The sequence below is a fragment of the Camelus ferus genome, chromosome 3 (genome assembly GCF_009834535.1).
Source record: "Camelus ferus isolate YT-003-E chromosome 3, BCGSAC_Cfer_1.0, whole genome shotgun sequence".
In the NCBI taxonomy this organism is placed as follows: Eukaryota; Metazoa; Chordata; class Mammalia; order Artiodactyla; family Camelidae; genus Camelus; species Camelus ferus.
The window spans coordinates 87,645,946-87,665,637 of record NC_045698.1 but is presented as its reverse complement, the minus strand read 5'-3'; the positions used below and the strand labels follow the sequence as shown (position 1 = coordinate 87,665,637).

The following is a 19,692-nucleotide window of genomic DNA, read 5'->3' as shown; positions in this document are numbered from 1 at the left end:
AGTTAAAAAAAAATCTCAGGGACAATATCCAGTTACCTATTTAAAATATGTATCTTTCCTTGGTTATAACAATTTTATGAAAGAATATTTGAGATTAAAAAATAAAGTCACTTGAAACTCATTAAGGACCGCCAAAACTCTAATTTTATTTTTGCATTCTTTAATAATAAAAAGCAACCAATAACCATTTTTCTCTTTTTTCTCTGCTTAGACCCTTAGATCCAACTTCAATGACCATGTATTTTAGGAACTACTGAAAGACTTCAAGTACACTGCTGTAAAGAATACTTTATAATTGCTTCCTAAATATTTTTGCTTAATCTATTTTGTAAACTATAGTCAACTCTTGGAGCATCTTAAGTAAACTATCTTTACTTCCTTAAATAAAAATGAGTAATTTGAAACATCATGCAGATGAAACATTTTCAATACCTAGACTCCTTAACATAAGGTAAAAAAATCTTAGGCAGGCCACCCCCAGGAACTTTTTAAATGTCATGGTAATTATGCAGGTATAGATCATACTCAATATTTAGCATGTGACTAAGGTAACTAATAAGAAGTCATAAACAAAGTTAAGAACCAATACTTCTTTGAAAAGCTTCTGATGTTTATTTACTTCTGGACAGACAAATAAGTAGAAAGAACCACTAGTAAAAACCTATTTTAATTTTAGTCTCTGTCATTAAAACTGCCTAAGAGTTCTAAGATCATAGAAGAACTAAACTTGAATGCATCTGTAATAGCTTAACAATATTATTAGGATATTTAATGGAATGTTTTGAAACCAATCATAATTCATTGCAAAGATAAATTATAAAAAGAAAACAAACTTTGAATGGCCAGTTATAACCTGGACAAAACTATCAACTAGTAATAATTAACACATGCAACAGATTGAGAAATTAAATCCTCTGCTATGTATTTTTATGTATTTTATCAGACATGAGAAATTTTACAATGTTTCTATTGATCGCATTCATTTCCCCACATATTCAGTTTTATTGAAAACAAGAAAACAGTTCTCTCCAGATTTCTGCTTATCAGTGCAAAGTAAAAGAAAACAATCTCAGTAGAAATGGCTTATTACAATGTTATTTTAGAAAGGCTTATTCCTCAAACTGTACTAAAAGATGTCCAGATCATGAGAATGATCAACTTCAATGGCTTCCTCTGCATCCAACTTTGTTTCTCCATGTCCCTCCTGTGATTCATCAAGAGAGGCCAGGGCCTCATTTGTGTCACTTGCAAAAGTCTCTCGTGATGTATCATCTTCTTCTTGAAAATTCAGACTTTTAATAGCTTGTTTCATCTTTTTTCCCAACACTTGCGTTCTTCTCTTCCTAGCAGCTTTTTTATTTTCATATTCCTTTTGATTTTCAATGTAGAAAATGTCCTACAATAAAGGAACAACTGTAGTAAATAAGAACTACCATTTATTAAAAGTCTGTTACAAGGCAGACCCTTTACATTCATGATATCCAAAATACTCAATTTCTCACAAAAAAATCAGCATTAGACTGATAGACACAGAGTCCACGATATTAGATACATCTTCATTGCAAGTTGAGGATAAAGCTATGTTTCAAACTCAACCTAGTGTTAGGTCTAAGGTCAATGTTTACCCTACCATAACATATTAATCTACAGTTAAAGGTTTTTTAAATGTAAAGATAAAGTAGAAAATCATACTATTTAAAATTTAAATAAAATATAATTTATCACAAATAGGAAGGCATTTTACCAAAGTCTCTGGTATAATAATTTACTAATTTTGAAATGTCATCATAACTATATGTGATTGCACATATTAAGAAACTGAGCCATGCCTGAACTGTGTGATTTAAGTATGATCATGTAACTAACACAATGTAAGAAAAATTCCATCCCTGAAGCATTACTGTAGTTAACATGTGACAATGTAAATCTCTGTCAAAAACTTTAATCACAAGGCATAAAAATAATATAGTCAGAACTGGGATCCATTCCAGGATGTCAGAAAAGGGACTTCATAGCATGAAAGTATGAGAATCTTGTTAAGTATATGTATTCTCAACTATTGCACATTTCAAGCCAAGTAATTCTTTGTGTGGCAGTCTGTTGTATGCCTTGTAGGGTGTTCACCAGCATACCTGGCTTCTACCCACTAGCACATACCCACCCCACCCCTAAATTGTAACAACCAAAAATCTCCAAACATTGCCAAATGGAGGTAAAATCGTGAGCATATGAGAACTGTTCAAGTAGAAAGTACATGTCCACTGAAGCATTACATGGAAAAACATAAAATAACTTCTGGGAAACTTGATACAGGTAAGTGAGTGTAATTTTAGAGTGCAGAGAAAAAACAGTAGGTCAGGGATCCAAAGAGAAGGCCAAAATGACAGTGCTAATACAGAAAAGGTTCAAAGGCTTACAAAAGAAGCTAGTATAGGCAGGACACACTTTGACACCCTCTTCTGTTCTAGAAAGGGACTTTTTTTTTTTTTTTGGCAGGGGGCAGTAATTAGGTTTACTTATTTATTTTTAGAGGAAATGTCAGGGATTGAACCCAGGACCTCATGCATGCTAAGCATGTGCTCTACTGCTTGAGCTATACCCTCCCTCCTTAGAAAGGGACTCTTAATAACTAGCCAAGCCAGTCCCTATTATATTCTTTAAGTGCACACAGTGCAAATCCCTTCTTATTTACAAAAAGCAACATGGAGGATGGTGAGATAAAGGGCGTCCTCTCCTTCGCTAAGTGATTATAAGCAGCACACGGAAGGAAAGGAGTAAGGAACCCTAAAATGAAGGCGATATGGGAAACCTTCAGAAAAGGAGGGCTCTGATGAAGAGAAGGAAAAAAAGTATTTGCTAAGAAATGAGGAAGGACTGGGGTGAAGGAGGAAGATACATATGGGAGAAAACAGCGCAGGAAGGACAAAAAAGGTTAATTCAGAGGAAAAAGAGGCCAGATATCACTTCCTGAATGAGCACTTTTATGAGCCAGGCATTATGCTAAGAACTTTACACATGTCTGAACTCTTCATTCGCACAAGAACCTTAAAAGGTGGGGATTATCTTTGTTTTCAGTGGGGAAAGTAATGCACAAGATTAGATGTATCACATTAAGGCATAAAGTCTAAAGTCATGCATGGTTTCTCCAAATCCATATTCTGAAACCTTATTATGTGGCCTTCCCAAAGTGTGATAATTTACAGTTTTTTCAAGGGTCTATGTATTTTCAAGTGGAGAGATAGCAGAGGTATTTTCATTTTCTAAGGGAGCACATCCAAATATCTTGATAAGAACAATTCTAACTAGTACAATGCTTTGCAACACTAAATAAAATTATGAAGTGCCCCTTGTCCCTCCAAATATGGCAAGCCTTATTAAAAAGGAATGTCATTCCCATGAGTTATGAATTTAAATAGAACAAACTGGGGAATGGCCCGAAGACATGTCTTTGTAGCATACTGTTAATGTTAACAACAAATGCAGACAACAGATAATCTGAGAGCATTTTTCCCCCTTCCATCCACATCTCTATAATTAACTGTGTAAGTTAAGAACCTAAACCGTATACTATTTGCAGAGGGAGACAATTATAGTTGCGCTTTTTAAAAAATACAGCAAATCAACTTCTAACTATTCTTCCTTGTTTTCTTCACAAATTTTTTATTTTCTAAAACAAAACTTAAATAAGGCTACATACCAAACCAAAATCAAATGAATAACAATTGAAAAGAAGCTCACTCAGTTCAGTTCTGGCTTCCAAGTTCTACAGACTGTGATTGTTAGCAATGTAGTAATTAAAAGAATAGTTATAACATCCTTATTTGAATGGCATATGAAATTACCTATAATAAAATTCTATTTGCCTTCAGGGTTTTCCCTCTAATAACAAGTCAATTCATACACATGCAGAAAAATCGTAAAAGTCAAAACATTTATAGCCCCTCAAAACAGACCAAATCGTTGGTAACATTTTGGTGTTTTACCTACCAATCTATTGTCCCCTGCCCCACTTTCTTTATAAATGTGTACTTTGCCTTTAAAAAAATTCAGTTATTAATGCATTTTCTAATTTTCTTAAAATTGCTTCATAAAGATACAGGCTTACAGAACAGTCTTTTTAAGAATGTCCCTATAAGCCAACATTCCCCTATTATTAGGTATTACAAATGTTTCTTTTCTTCTTTTTTTTTTAGTTTTTTTTTTAATTGAAGTATAGTCAGTTACAATGTGTCAACTTCTGGTGTACAGCCTAATGTTCCAGTCATGCATATATATACATATGTTCCATTTTCATATTCTTTTTCATTAAAGGTTATTACGAGATATTGAATACAGTTCCCTGGGCTATACAGAAGAAATTGTTTTTTAAATCTGTTTTTATATATAGCAGTTAACATTTGCAAATCTCAAACTCCCAAATTTATCCCCTCCCATCCCCTTTCCCCAGGAACCATAAGATTGTTCACTATGTCTGTGAGTCTGTTTCTGTTTTATAGATGAGTTCATTAGTGTCTTCTTTCTTCTTCTTCTTCTTTTAGATTCCACATATAAGTGATATCATGTGGTATTTTTCTTTCTCTTTCTGGCCTACTTCACTTAGAATGACAATCTCCAGGTCCAACCATGTTACTGCAAATGGCATTATTTTATTCTTTTTTTTAAAATTTGTATACATATACCAAAACTTCTTTATCCAGCCATCTGTCAATGGACATGTAGGTTGCATCCATGTCTTGGCTATTGTATACAGTGCTTCGATGAACATTGGGGTGCATGTATCTTTTCAAATTAGAGTTCCCTCTGATATATGCCCAGGAGTGGGATTGCTGGATCATATGGTAGGTCTATTTTTAATTTTTTGAGGAATCTCCATACTGTTTTCCATAATGGCTGCACCAAACTACATTCCCACCAGCAGTGTAGGAGGGTTCCCTTTTCTCGACACTTTCTCCAGCATTTATCGTATGTGGACTTTTTACCGATGGACATTCTGAGTGGTGTGAGGTGGTACCTCACTGTAGTTTTGATTTGCATTTCTCTGATAAATGCTACTGGGCATTTTTTCATGTGCCTATTGGCCATTTGTGTATCTTCACTGGAGAATTGCTTGTTTAGGTGTTCTGCCCATTTTTGGATTGGGTTGCTTTTTATTTATTTATTTATTTATTTATTTATTTATTTATTTATTTATTTATTTATTTATTTATTTATTTGCTATGAAGTTGTATGAGCTGTTTATATATTCTGGAAATTAAACCTCTGTCAGTCTCATCATTTGCAAATATTTTCTCCCATTCCGCAGGATGTCGTTTTGTTTTGCTTACAGTTTCCTTTGCTGTGTAAAAGCTTATTTAATTAGATCCCATTTGTTTATCTTTTAAACATTTCTTTTATTATAATGCAATGTTTCTGGCAGTTTAAGGTTAAAAAACTACTAACATTAAATCCCTTTCTCCACAATGAGTTAGAAGAAATCCCTTTCAAAGACAGTAATTCAGTGAGAGCAACACAGGTTTGCGGTCAGTGGTCTATGTGATCTCAAATTAAAATTAAATATTCTTTTTATTGCTCTTCATTTGCAAAGGAGGTAATACCCACTAATAGACTGTGATAAAGATTAAGTCAGAAACATTTGGTCCACCGCCAGGTGAGTGGTAAATAAATGTCATTTTCTTCTCTCCTATTCCTAGGAATTGTTCAGGTTTAGTTACTAACAAAAAGGTTTTCTAGACATCATTTTTATTTAACTCTTTTATAGCACTACTAAATAGGCAGGAGATATTTCAAGTCCCCACTTTTTATGTGATAAAATTAAGGCTGAGGAAGAGTAAATAATCTGCTCATACTCATATAATCATTAAATGGCAAAAATAAGATTAAAGCCCAGATTTTAAATCTTAAAAGAATTCTTTTCATCACATCATGCTATTTCTTTGAAAAGAGTAACATATTACAATCAAACAAAAACCCAAGAAGAGTGTTCCTTCTAAGTACACACTTTTGGTCAGGGATTATAGTGGGAGAGGAGGGAGAGCATTAAGGTATAAACTGTGTTCTATCACTTAAAGGTGTGTTTCCAAGGAAATCTATGTCATTACAAATTTATGCTATCAAAATAATTGTTCCAAAGAGGGAAAAAGTAGTTATGGAATAGAGATTTCAAATGTGCAACAACAGTAACATTTTCTATAAGAATTTTAATAACATTTCAAAAAACTGAAAGTGAATAGATAGAAAAAAATAAAAAAGAAACACTGAATAGATGCAAAATATGCTCACATGGAGTATCAGCTCAAGAGAAATGGCTTTTATTTATCTGTTACCACTAACATTATACTAGTACAGCTAAAGCACATCCTATCACCCTTATCACCCAGTGTGATAATAAAGAGAATACAAAACTTCTCCAGTATTGTAACTGTGTTACACATGTGCCATCTCCTTCCTGTTTAAGAAGCCAGTTCTCAATTCTGATCATATCTGCTAAATGTAAATCATGTTCCTTGATTAACAAATCAAAAGATACCAAATTTTTAGCTGTGAAAAACCCACACTATATAAGATTTCCCATACGGCATTCGAGTAATACAAAATGACTAAGAATACTAAAGTGCCTAGATTCCAATATATAAGAAACAACAGATAGAGGAATGAACAAAACAAATGCATGAGGAGGCCATCATCAGAATGTGGTACATTCTATAAGATAATGACCTTGGACTCTTCAAAAGGTCTAAATCAGAGGAAAACGTGGGATTAAAAAGATCAAAAGAGATGTAACAAATGGCATGTGGAAATCTAGATAGGATCCTGGTTTGGGGGAGGAAAAAAGCTCAAAAATACATTCTTGGGACAATTTAGGCAATTGCAGTCAGGTCCAGATAGATAATGCTATGACACTGTTTTCATTGCTCTTAGGTGTGACTATGTAGGATATTATCCTTATTACTGGGCTGAGTATCAAGATGTTTGCAAATGGTACAGGAAATAAATTGTATAGGTAAAATAAGAATGTCAAAATAATAACCACCCCTGAATCTAGCTGAAGGATATATGCATATTTATCCTATTATTTTTTCATCTATTCAGCATGTGTAAAATGTTTCATTAATAAAAGTTGTAGGAGGGTAGAAAAAATAGTTATGTGCTAAGAGACCAGGAAAATTGCCATAAAAGAAATCTTGATCTTAGCTCTGAAAGGGGAGAAAAAGAGGAAGCAAAGCTTTACAAAAAGCACAAGTTTTACTTGAAGAGAGGCAATGACAAAACTGGTCAATTTAAGGCAGAGCAGGTAATGGACACTAGTAGAATATGAAGCTAGAGGCTGAGTGGAAGTCAACTTATGACTGATCTTTAAAGTCATGGTCACTATTATTTTTACCTTAATTTGTTCTTCACTGATACTAGGAGTATTCTTCAGGAGATTCAGGAAAACTCCACCTGGAGTTCTTCTTCGACTACCATTCTACAAAAAGGAACCGAAAAAATTACCCTGTGTAGACTCTTCCCATGAATGGCCAAAGCAACTTTCAGAGGCATTCCTAAGGAGAGATCAAGGTCAGCGGCGACCACTCCTGTTTAACCGCAGTGTTCTCTCCTCTCCATACTTCATTTGATCTATTCTTTTCCCCATAGCATGTATCACTTTTTAGCACACTTGAAGATACTGTGTTTATTCTTTATGGACTATTTCCCTCATCCCCAACTACAACATAAGCTTCCTGAGTCTAGACCATAACACACAACAATAAATTGCACAAGGAAAGAAGGAATCAAAAAAGTGAATGGGGACTTGTGTTTTCCCAACATTCAGTAGATTTCCATTAACTCACTGCTTTTATTATTACAGTCCTAAAATATTGATAAAATCTTTACCTTCATTCACAGCTGAATGAAAATTGTCACTTAAACAGTGACACAAATAGGGGTGCCAGTACATTCATGATTATTATAATTTGTTTCGTTAACTTCCATAATCTATGTTCACAGGCTATTTCCACAGCCAGTGCTATGGATTCTAACTGGTTTCTTTTCTCTCCATTTCCACAGCATAATATTAATTTGGTCTCTTGTGATGTTACTATTCAAATCCATGAGGAATAAACAAGAAAGCCACTCAAACTTCATCCTCATCCTGTGGTGAAAAGTGAATTAAATGAGATCCGCAAAACAATTCATTATATGGCATAAAATGCTACCGCTTGTGATCTTGCCCCAGCCAGCGAACTGATCTTCCTGCCATTCTGGAACAATAAAGTGGTTTTTTAACCCTTTTTTCATTTTTGCTTCCCCAATGCCAGAAGCCTCTTTAGACATTTTCTTTTCTGTTCACCCCCACCACTCATGAAATTTTAACATTCAGATATACTTTATATCTATCTGTGCTTTTTAAATGATAAGATTTATTTTTGTGTGTCCCCAAGAACCAATCTTCAAGAATGTATGAATTAAATGAACCAAAAGTAACTTCTGTTCACCGTAGCTAAGTATTGGGCACTGTGATAATTACTTCATATACATTATCTTATCTAATCCTTATAATATGGGATTGAAACCATTTTACAAGAAAGACTGAAGTCTGAGAAGTCAAATAATTTAGCCAAATCTCATACCTAGTAAGTTGCAGACCCAAAATCAAAACAAGGCACCTCAAATGCCAAAACTTATATTCTCAAAATCTGAGCTTCCAGGTTCTCATCAAAGTTTTCTCTTAAAATTTCAGCCCCTACTTTTAATGAATCCTGTAAGAGATTTGTTGTTGACTGCACACTAACAGGCTACAATTTATGTATGCTTTTTTGTAAGGAAGTATTAATTACAAAAACTGACTATACTGAACTTTTAAATTCAGTTTTCATTATTAATGAAGTTTTAAAAAATCTGAAACACACTGTAATGATTCACAAATAAGAAATCCAACAAAGACAAGTTCATTGTATAAAAAAATCACATAATACAATGCAAAACCAGAAACAACGAAGCAGTTAGTCTTACCATTATAAAGAGGCCACCATTTTGTTCAACTTCAGCAGTTTCCATCAGAAGTTCAATTGCCTTTTTGTTCCCAATTATTCTCACTACTCGGGCTATCAAATCTTTCTTTGGTTCCTGCAACCTGATAAGGAACAAATAAAATAATATTAATCTCTTTATTTGTTGTGTAGTTGAGGAAATCTACCTTTAGTCTGTAATCAGTCCCCAACTATAATTAAAATCTCATTCTAATAACATTTGTTTTTCGAAACCTTCAATATAATGTTGGAATCACTGACATGGAAACATTCCTATCTGGGGTCACTCAAGGAGACAGTAATCTCAGGGTTCCATCTCAGGTCTTAATAACTGGCCTCTTCACTTTGCCTTATTGGATCATGGCAGATTTCAAAAGACATGCACACAGCAAGGGGAATGCAAGCCTAAAAGCAAAAGAAGATAAAACCAGTCCACTCTCATCAAAACAAATAAACATACACCATGCTTTTAAATTACGATGCCTAAAAGTTAGTTGTTCTAACTCCAGAGCTGTCTGGGAACTTTAAAATGGATTGGATTTTCCCCTTACAGTCTCACTGCCTCAGAACAAAGGATAAAGCTAATATTTACTAAAGGCTTATTATGGGATAAGTACAATCCTAACAACTTTATGAAGTGGGTTTTATTATTTTTATTTTACCATTGAGAGGTAAAAGCATAGGGAGCCTAAGTAAGCAGCACTTCTAATATCAGAAGCCATACTTCATAAAGATGAAGAAGTCTTAGGTGTTCCCTAACCAGACCTGGCTCCTTTCTTATCTATTGAGAAAAGAGCTCTAGACTAGGAACAAGGGGCTAGAATTTAGTTCCAGGTTTGACTCTGAGCAAGCCACACAACTACTGGTTCATATTTGTAAGCGAGGGCTTTGGTTTACAAAATCTCTAAGTTCCTTTCCAGCACTCAAATTCCAAATTCTCTCAGTATTTAAAAAATCTGGTACTAGTAAACACTTGTTTTCCTCCTAGCTATATTACTCTTGAACATATCTGTTTTCAAATTTGTGACACTGTTCATTAGTGATTTAGAGCTACTAAAAAGTAAACAAAATTTCAACCTTTAAAATTTCATGTTAAAAATACACAAAATGTAAATTTACCAAACATCAAGCAATTCTACTTCTGTTTATTGAAAAGAAATGAAAATACATGTCCAGAGATGTGCATGTGAAAGTTCATAACAGCATTATTCATAATTGCCAAAGTGTATTAGCCAATATGGATGTGTGTGTGTGTGGTATCAATGCAAACTGATACCAGTAAAAAGTAGATTAGCAGTTATCTGGGAATGGGAACAGGAACTAACTTTAAATGGGCACATGGGTATGAGCGATCTTAAAGGGTGATGGAAATATTTTAAAAATGCTTCATGCTGGTGGTTGGACAACTGGGAAATTTACTGAAAAATCAACACCTAAAATGGGTGAATTTTATCATATGTATAACATGCCTCACTAAAGTTGTAAAAAGAAAAAAGTCATGAATGCTTGAAAACACTCAAAAAATTCACGTGATTTTAAAAAGACCTTTTTATCTAAAGAATTCTATAGCACTAAGTGCAAAGAGCTGCTTAAAAGTTCATAAAAATCTACAAAATTATTCAATCAAGTCTGTTCAAATTTAAGAACACCCAGATATATACATATAACCACATAAGCCCAGAGTTTGTGCCTTAAATTTAAAAATCTCAGAAAGGAACATCATCATTAATGTATCTGGAATCTATTTTATTTCCTACAAATGGAAGACAGTTGGTCAAGTGATCACTTGTAGGACAAATTTAAATGCTCACCTGAAAGAAATTTCATCAGCCACTTTCTCTTGAGAATCATCTTCTGTAATCTCATATCGGCCTTTATAATTCATTTCTAGTCTGTCCCCTATTCTGTCTTTGACAGGTCGTTTCCTTTTGAGGTGACCTTGCCCATTTTCCTCCTCCTTTGATTCCGTTTTTTTGCCACCATGCATATATTCATCTAGCTCTTTGTCTAATTCTTTTGTATGTTCTTGAGATTCCCTCTTAAGTTTCTTAGCAAGCAAATAATTGTAGGTCTCGGATTGTCTGCTTCTGTCAATAGTGCCCTCCATTCCCAAGATACCAAGTTCAGTGGCCACTGCATCTTGATTCTGTTCCTGGAGCACAGCACCCCATATGTTGTTAACCTTCTTCCCTCCGGGAAAAGGGGGCTTCTGGCTGCTCTGGCCAAACTGAAAAGGCTCTGGTTTGGGAGGAGGGTTAAAACATTTCTGTCGCTTGCGTTTCCAAAGAGAGCTGTCATCGTCAGAATCAGAAAAACTCTCTTCACTTGAATCCACACTTTTAACAGTCCGATAATGTGATACTGGCGCACAAGTGGTTGCAGTGCCCTGGAAGGGCCTCACTGCACAGTCCCCACCTAGGGCTTTCTGCAAGTGAAAGAAAATACAATCAATTCCACAAAACACATTAACTCCAGCCACCATGTGCTATTTTAAAAAATTATTTAGGGATTCAGCTGGACCATTTTGAAGCAGAAATGATCTTCAAAGACAATCCAATCCAATTCTTGTATTTCTAAAGATCCATATGGAATTTCCAATTTTAAAGCCATAGATTCTTATTTCTATATAGCTAATGTAGCACTTAGTTCTAAGGTCTCTTTCTAAAAAATTACCAAAGCTCTTAATTCTCACCTTTAGAAGATTTTCTTCAGTTACTGTCAGAATGTTTGACAATGACATACAAAATAACTGTTACTAGCAGTTAAAACAATGTTTTCTTTCTTTCCAAAGATGCGTGTCATGCGTTTGGACACATCAACTAACTTCACGTGGTTTTGTGACTATATTCCTTTTAGACTAGACAGTACTCCTTTGGGTAGGAATCTCCGACAAATTGCTTTTAAAACTGCAGAGTTCATAGCATTAAATTGACCAAGTCATGGGTCAATCTAAGGAAAACAAACTGAAAGAGACTGAAAAACAAAATAAATTGGAACCGATTTCCTAAGACATTTCTATGCAAAAGGAATCACCTTTGCTTTTTTCAACAAACATTAAACAAAGTATTTGTTGAGTTCCTATTATGCACTAGGAATGGGGGTGGGGTGACGTTAAGTCAAGAAGGTAAGTCTTTGTATCTTGAAATAATAATGGCAGCTACCACTAGTCAGCCATTACTCAGGATCCACTGAAGCCTTAGAGCCACCCTATCAGGGGCGTCCTACTACCATTCCTGTTCTAAAGACAGGGGCGCAAGGCTAGATACCCTGTCAGCGGTCACACAGTGGCGGCGCCAGGATTCGAACGCGGGCAGCCTGACAGTAAAGCCCTCTCAAAAGAGCTTGCTACTCAGCACGGCAGCCCAGACAAACTCCGACTTAGAAAACTGGGAGGCTAACACAAAACCCGGTGCCACATTGTGGCATGACGAAGCTCGGTTCCGTAGGAAAATGGAAGACCAGGCCCCTGAGCAACTGATGAACTTAATCCCTAGTCCTCACTCACTATCTCTTCAGGGCGACAATGAGCGCCATGCTGTCTGCGGGCCGATAGTCTCAGGTTCTGCATCTTCCTCAAAAATCCGTCCTTACGGGACAACTTAGCGGTGCCTGTAGGTTGAGAAAACGAGGAGCGGAGCGCCGGAGGCGGGGAAGAGACAGCTGCACGCCCGCCTCCGGGAGGCCGCACGCCTCGCGGGCCCCGCCTCGCAGCGAGATGCCGGGCCAGGTTCGTACGGCCCACGGCTCCGCGCGCCAGGCCGGGGACGCCCGCCCGCCCCTCACCCTCCCCGCCGCGCCGGCTCGCGCGCCCCTCGTCACAGCGCGGGCTCCGCGCTCCCAGCCCAGAAGCACCCGCCCGCCCTCCGCACTCACCGGCACCTGCAGCGGCCTGTCGCTGGGTGCCACCGTCATGTCGGAGTCCGAGTCAGAAAGCTGCCCATCTTCCATATCGCCGGCCTCCTGCGCCATCTTCCCGCGGCGCGGCGCGGCGCGGCGAGCCGGACAAGCACTTCCGGCGGGGCGGCGGGCGGGGCCGACGGGCGGGGGCTGCCGCGGCGGCGGCGGGAGGGGGCTGGCCCCGACGCCTGCGTGGAGACTAACAGATGGTGCGTCGTCATTGCAAACTGCTCACTTAAGCTACTCGGGGGAAAATGAATCCCCTACTGCCCCGACACGCTGGCGCCTTTTCTTCCGAACTGTTTTCTTCATACCTAAAGATGTGCATGAATGGCAGCCGTAGAGGATTCCTGCCTTGGCATCACCATCCCCTCCTGGATGCTCGAGGCAGGTCTTCCTGCTTCCATTCTCGCTCCTCTGCAGTCCACCCTGCAGGTAGCTTCCCGGGGAGCCTTCCAGGCAGGATGGGAGGTCGCCACCCTGCTCAGACCTGGGCTTTCCTCCTCACGATAAGGCCTGAGTTCCCAGCACGGTCAGCAAGGCTGCGGGTCTGTTGTCCCTCCCTGACTTTCCAGCCACGCACTTGTTCCTCAGGCACCCTTTCTCCTTTACCAGCCAAAGGCCTTTGCAGTTGCTGTTCCCTCTGCCTGGCAGACCCCTCTAACACCCCGACCCAATTTTCCCACAGGTTCTCTCACATGATTCAGGAGTCGGAGAAAATGCCACCTTCTCAGAGAGGTCTTTTTCGATCGCTCTAACTAAAATAGGGTCCTCTAAAGTCACTCGCAACCCCTTTTGTTTTCTTCATGGGGTCAATAATCACAGATGTATTTGCTTTAGTTTTTGTCTTAATTCCCACTAACATATCTGTTTTATTCACTGCTGTTTCCACCAGTGTCCAGTCCAGTGACTTGTTTATAAAGATGGTCAAGAAATACATACTGATTTTTTTTTTTACATGAAGGGGATCTTGTTACTTTTACTTTTTACTGTTCAGTGATGTACTTTAAAAAAGAAACGGTGTAGCAGTTTATCCTGGACACCTTTCCTTTCCATACAGAAATATAAAGATCTAGCTCGTTCTTTTTAATGACTCCGAGTTTTCATTGCATGGAGGTACCATCATTTATTTAGTCTCTGATGGTGTACATTGATGGTGTAACCGGTTTTGCAATTACATGTCTCTTTACAAACTTGTTTTAGTATTTCCTTAGGATACGACTGTAGACTGTATGGAAAAGAATGATAAAGATTTTTGAAATGTGAATTTAAGACCTATAAAGGAATTTAGAAATCACGTGGTCCAATTGATTTTGGTAAATGAAGAGATTACACAGCTAAGCTATTGATGACCTGAGTCTTGACTGCATGGCTACTAATTCTTAGAAAACTTTATTGTATTACCTTTTCTGCATCGAATTACAATCCCCCTGGAACTGAGTCTTGTGTATGGTGTAAGGTAGGAGTATATTTTCATGCTATTAACATTTCATGGGATGCAGCTAAATATCATATAATGCATAGAACAGCCCCTCACGTTAAAGACTTTCTCCAGTGTTTTCCGCTAGTTTTAGAGTTTCAGTTCTAAGCTTTAGGTCTGTGGTCTATTTTGAATTAATTCTTGTATATAGTGTGAAGTAAAAATCAAGGTTCACTTTTTTTTTGCACCTGAATATCCAAATAATATAGCACTATTTGTTGAAAAGACTCTTTTCTCCCTTGGATTTCTTTGACACCTCCATTGAAAATTGACTGTATATATGAAGGTCTGTTTCTGAGTGCCCTATTCTTTTCTAATCTTTATGTCTATCTTTACACCAATGTGACAGCTTCTTGATTACTATAGCTTTATAATAACTGTAAAATTGTTATAATAATTGTTAAAATTAGGTAATATAGATTTGTTCCTTTTTTCCAAAATTGTTTTGGCGATTCTGGATCCTTTGCATTTACATTTAAACTTTAAACTCTGCTTGCCAATTCTATCATTTTGATTGGATTGCACTGAATCTATAGGTTAATTTGGACATTGGGGAGACTATTGTAGCCTGATGCCATTGAATGCTGAAATCATATGTTGTTTGGTTTTTTTTTTTTTTTAAAATGGAGGTACTGGGAATTTAACACAGGACCTCTGTGAATGCTAAGCATATGCTCTACCACTGAGCTGTACCCCCATCCCCCTGAAATCATATATTTTGTTTGTTTATTTGAAATCATATATTGTTAATTAATAACTCTTCTTCTGACTCTGGGCTCATTAAACCACTAGATACGTAGTATGTACCCTGGGAGAGAATGCAGTAATTAGAGGATGTGAATGTTTAGTCCTTTCTGAAAATAATTTTTGCTGTAAAATAATAAGCCGGCATTTTAGTTGCAGCATCATTTTTTTTGTGTGAGCTTGATTAATATGTTTCCCTAGAGCAATAGTTAGTGTCACTCACTCATACTCTAAGTCAGATTCTGAATTTGCAATAATGAAATTGTATCCTGGGTGGTGGTGATTTCTCCAGTTTACTGCTGCCTTGGGGCCAGCATGCATACTCAGGTCACATCCCGCCACCTTTTGGCCAGCTGTCTTGGAAAATGAAGACCACTAGCGTTCACTGAGGACTTCCCAAGCATGGATCATTTGTACTTATACTGTGACTCCAGAGCCTTTGCTTGAATCACCACCCTGTGAAGCCTTTGATAAATCATTTGAAAAGCAGAATTTGCCATTTGCTAACTCTTCCACTTTTCAATACAGAATTGGTTCAAGGCGTCCTGAATTCAGTCAGTACATTTAAATTTCTATAAGTCTTTGCAGTTTTTATATATGCTTTCATATATGATCCATTTAATTCTTTTTCATGTGTAAAATGTACTTTCATAGGATTCATTTAATTCTATCTGTTCATTCTCTGCCCCATCAAAATTCATTGTTGGTGATTTTTCCTGACATTATATTGGCAGGCTAAGAAGTGAGTTTTGAAAAAAGAAGATGAAAGAGAGATGCAGTCCCTATCTTCCATACAGGCAGTTGCTGGTGTCTGTCACCCTAGAAGTGGTTTAGAGAGACAGCCATGAATCTATCTCCTTGATTTAGTGGAGAAGGAATTTGACAATCCTTGGGAACATTACGTGTTGCTCCTAAAATTTAGTGCATCTGTAAATGTCTTTTCATTCTTTGAATCAAATGGAGGGTAAGAGAAGGGAAATATACAATGCTGGGATACACGTACAAAGACTCTTACTTTTGGCCAGAAAGTAAGGAGAATTCAGTTCTCTGTTAAAATGTATGAGAATTAAAATGAAGGAAGTTAGTGCCTCAGTCCTAGGGTGGATAGAAGATAGTAGCTGGGTTATTGAAGGTGATTACCAGTCCTGGACAGGGTATCCATGCTTACTACTCCTGAGGTGTGTTCATTTGTTTATGGAAGTAAATTGATGTGAGCTTGGTACAATGCTGGGAATTGTGGAGCCATACAAGGGCAAGTCAGAGATGGTCCTTGCCTTAATGGGGAAAAATATAACATTTACAAATGAAAGTATCATTCATGTATCTCTCGTGCTTGTAACTACAGTTTCTGGTAGGTGCTTGATACATGCTGATCTCAACATAATTTGTTGAAATCATTTGTGTGGTAAGGATGGAACAGATAAAGCTCAAGCTTAAATACAGAAATGGAAGAAAGGGTTTTACAGGTGGAAAGAACAGCAAGGGCAAAGACACAGTGAGAGGAAAATACAGGCTTTGTATAAAAACATAAAGTGACTTTGGTGGCAATGTGGAAGGCCATAAAGCAAGTAGTGAGAAGTAGTATTTTGGAAAAGTAGGTTGGGAATCATTGAGACACCTGAATTAATTCAACTGATTTGAAAGTATGTATTTATTTTTAAATAATGCCCCAATCATGTTGACTGTGATGTTAGTAATTCCCTTACTATAGGGTAGGCCGATTGTGGAATTAAATGGGAGATGGGTGGTGGAGGGGGGGTGGGGGGAAGATATTGCAGGAAGGTACAAGAAATGGAGAATGAAGGAAATTGCTCAAAACTGTCTTTGTTCTTCAAAAGCAAGGATATATTTAGAAGGATATTTAGAAGGAAGTACCACAATTTAACATTTTTCATTAATTAGAAAACTCTAATTTGTAATTAATTTAACAAATAATGAAAACATACAACCCTCTCCCCTCCGGAAAAAAACCCTCCTTTAGCTACTCCACCAAACAGCAGGTGTCACCATCACTCGGGAACTGGCTAGAAAAGCCGACTTTTAGACCCCAGTCCAGACCCACCGAATCAAAATGTGCACTTAACGTGATGGCCAGGTGACTACGTGCACGTTACAGTCTGAGAAGCCCTGCTCTAACCCATTGTATTTTAGAGCCAATATTTTGCTGAACAAAAGTCCTAGCTGGTGCCGCCGTTTCTGGCGTCTTCACCAGGGGTCAGTAGCCCTCTCACTTCCTCTGGGTTTCAGCCCCCTCGTCCAGGCCGGAGTTAAGCCCCGGCCCCAGATCCGGGTGGGCAGGGCTACGGTGGGGGCGGGTCTGCCCAATGGGCTCTCCCGGGCGGGGGGCGGGGCTCTATTTCAGCCGCGCCTCGGGCCGCAGGCGCGGTGCGCTCCCCTGGCTTAGTATGTGGCGCGTTCCCGGTCTGCTGTGCGTGCGCGTTGCAAGGAGGAGCAAGCTCTCCGGACCTTGGAACGGGCCTGCCGCCTTCATGTCCACTCTGCTCATCAATCAGCCCCAGTATGCTTGGCTGAAGGAGCTGGGGCTCCGCGAGGAAAACGACGGCGTGTATAATGGCAGCTGGGGAGGCCGGGGAGAGGTATGCGGGCGTCCCGGGAAATCTCTGCGGCCTCACTTCTCTCCGGGAGGCCGGCCGGGCACTGCCCCGCTCCAGTCCCCTCGCAGGCTGTCGGCGGTGGTACTGAGTGGGAAGCTTTGAAGCTGTACAGCAGAAGTTTTCTCATGTATACTGTCTTTAAAATACCGTTAGATTTTAGGGCCCGTGGGCTGTGGAGTATCAGTCACTTTGGAGCTGGTTGGGGTTAAACTTCCTCCGCATACTTAAAAAAACCGTATGGCATAGTTAAACACTCTGTCTATGGTGAGAAATGCCACACGCTTAGCGGTGGAAATTACCTGAATTTTGTGCTTGACTATGGCTCCTTATATGTGACGTGGATAGTTTTACATATTTTCTGAAATCCTTTGGAGTGCAAGTTCGGATTTGATGAAATTGTGTCATGTTTTCGTTGAGCTCAGCTTCTCTGAGGGCCAGGTTTTCAGCATTTCTCTATTTCCAGAGCCTCACTCCATGCCTGACACCCAGTAAATGTTCAGTAAGATGTTTTATAGAATACAGTGGAAAGGTAAGGTTTTTATCGCCGAGATTTTTTGGGAGCCGCATACAGAAGAAAGCTTTTGATGAGAAAATGTTATGTAATACCGAACATTTTCTTGAATGCACCTGCCTTGTTAGAAGAAACACATCTTTCGGTTATCTGTGATTGCAGGAGATGCAAGTGGTTTTTCATTGTTTCCCAAATTTCTGCCTCCCTCATTAGTGGTTTCATCTTGTTTTTCCTGTGGCATCAATCCTTAGGTTCATGGGTACCTCTCCTGAAGATCTTTTTAAAGCTACACCTGGACTTTTTCTTTCTAATTGACCTCTCCAGTTTGTGTGGACAGGTGGGGGAGGGGCCAGGGCCCCTCTGTGGGACCCCCATGGCCATCCATCATATTGTCCCTCAATGCTCCACCTCCCCCCTCCTCCCAGACTGCTGCACTTTATTAATAAAGTCTGGACTTAATAAATTCATATGGATGTTTAACTTAAAAACAAACAAAACCACAGGTCTTTCCCATAATTGTCTGGCCTTGGCCATTTCACCTCTGACCAGAGGTGGGTAGAGTAAGAGACAGAGTAAGTTAAACTCACAACTTTGGTCTGTTTTTAATGGAAAAAGAGGCAAAACAACAGGTTACATTTAGGCTTTTGTTTGTATCTAATACTTAGATGGCAAAGGTGAGCTTTGTAGAATAGGTGGTTCTGGATGTTCAGGTCAGAAATGAAAGAGCTCTGTAGACTTGCTTATTTGTAACAAGTTAATGTAAAGGTTCCAAGCTTAGGTATTGTATCTTAATCTCCCCCCCACCCCCGCTCCTTTTTTTCTTCCCCCATTTGTTCTGCTCACCGAATTTGGGATTACATTTTTTATTTATGGTGGTCATCTTTTTTGTTTTAAGGTTATCACCACCTATTGTCCTGCTAACAATGAGCCGATAGCAAGAGTCAGACAGGTAAGGTTTTTTTTGTTTTGTTTTTGTTTTTGTTTTTAATGCAAGCAAACTGTCCACAGGGAGTTTGTGCTAGTGATCATGAGTGATACAAACTCAAAGAATGTTTCTTTTTAATTTAACATTAAGAATGTCAGAGAGAGACTTTCCACTCATTGTGGGAGGAGATGCACTTGAAAAGGAGAACCCTAGAGGGGACCAGGGAGGGATCCATTGAAGGCCATGCTTCTGGATCACCTGGGGATTTCTGTCTGACCTCTCAAATCTGGGTTGGAGCCTGATGTTCTGAATTTCTAATGCACCTTAGGTATTGCTCCCCGATGAAGCTCAGGGACTTTGCTTTGAGAAGCAATTTCTTACAAAAGCACAGGTTCTAACTTACTGAGTTCAGCAAGTTTTTGGAAGCATAAGCTGTGAAAATCATTCTAAACCATGAATCCTAGGGTCACCTGGAGATTGTTCAATTCTTTTCCAAAAATAATCTCTAT

General features: G+C 38.4%; 2 protein-coding genes across 2 annotated transcripts in view; one reads left to right on the top strand and one right to left on the bottom strand.

The window, feature by feature from the left end:
- Positions 1-143: 143 nt before the first annotated feature.
- Positions 144-13,038, bottom strand: PHAX (phosphorylated adaptor for RNA export). Its single transcript, XM_032476623.1, has 5 exons — positions 12,885-13,038; positions 10,823-11,436; positions 8,995-9,115; positions 7,382-7,465; positions 144-1,396 (listed from the first exon to the last, which is right to left on the bottom strand). The coding sequence occupies exons 1-5, from the start codon at positions 12,978-12,980 to the stop codon at positions 1,127-1,129; spliced, it is 1,185 nt and encodes a 394-aa protein (XP_032332514.1). The 5' UTR covers positions 12,981-13,038; the 3' UTR covers positions 144-1,126.
- Positions 13,039-17,492: 4,454 nt separating this feature from the next.
- ALDH7A1 (aldehyde dehydrogenase 7 family member A1) overlaps positions 17,493-19,692 on the top strand; it is a 33,527-nt gene continuing 31,327 nt past the window's right edge. Inside the window, exons 1-2 of the mRNA XM_006191451.3 lie at positions 17,493-17,729; positions 19,154-19,207. Coding sequence (XP_006191513.2) covers positions 17,538-17,729; positions 19,154-19,207 — 246 coding nt within the window. The 5' untranslated portion in view covers positions 17,493-17,537. The remainder of the gene's footprint in view (positions 17,730-19,153; positions 19,208-19,692) is intronic.

Bases quoted from the DNA above. Each gene is read 5' to 3' on its own strand.
- PHAX (XM_032476623.1), bottom strand. From the start codon at position 12,980: ATGGCGCAGGAGGCCGGCGATATGGAAGATGGGCAGCTTTCTGACTCG. The intron at 9,116-10,822 runs GTGAGCATTTAA...GTTCCTTATCAG, and splicing joins GCTGATGAAATTTCTTTCAG to GTTGCAGGAACCAAAGAAAG. The intron at 1,397-7,381 runs GTAAAAATAATA...CCTTTATTGTAG, and splicing joins TCAGTGAAGAACAAATTAAG to GACATTTTCTACATTGAAAA.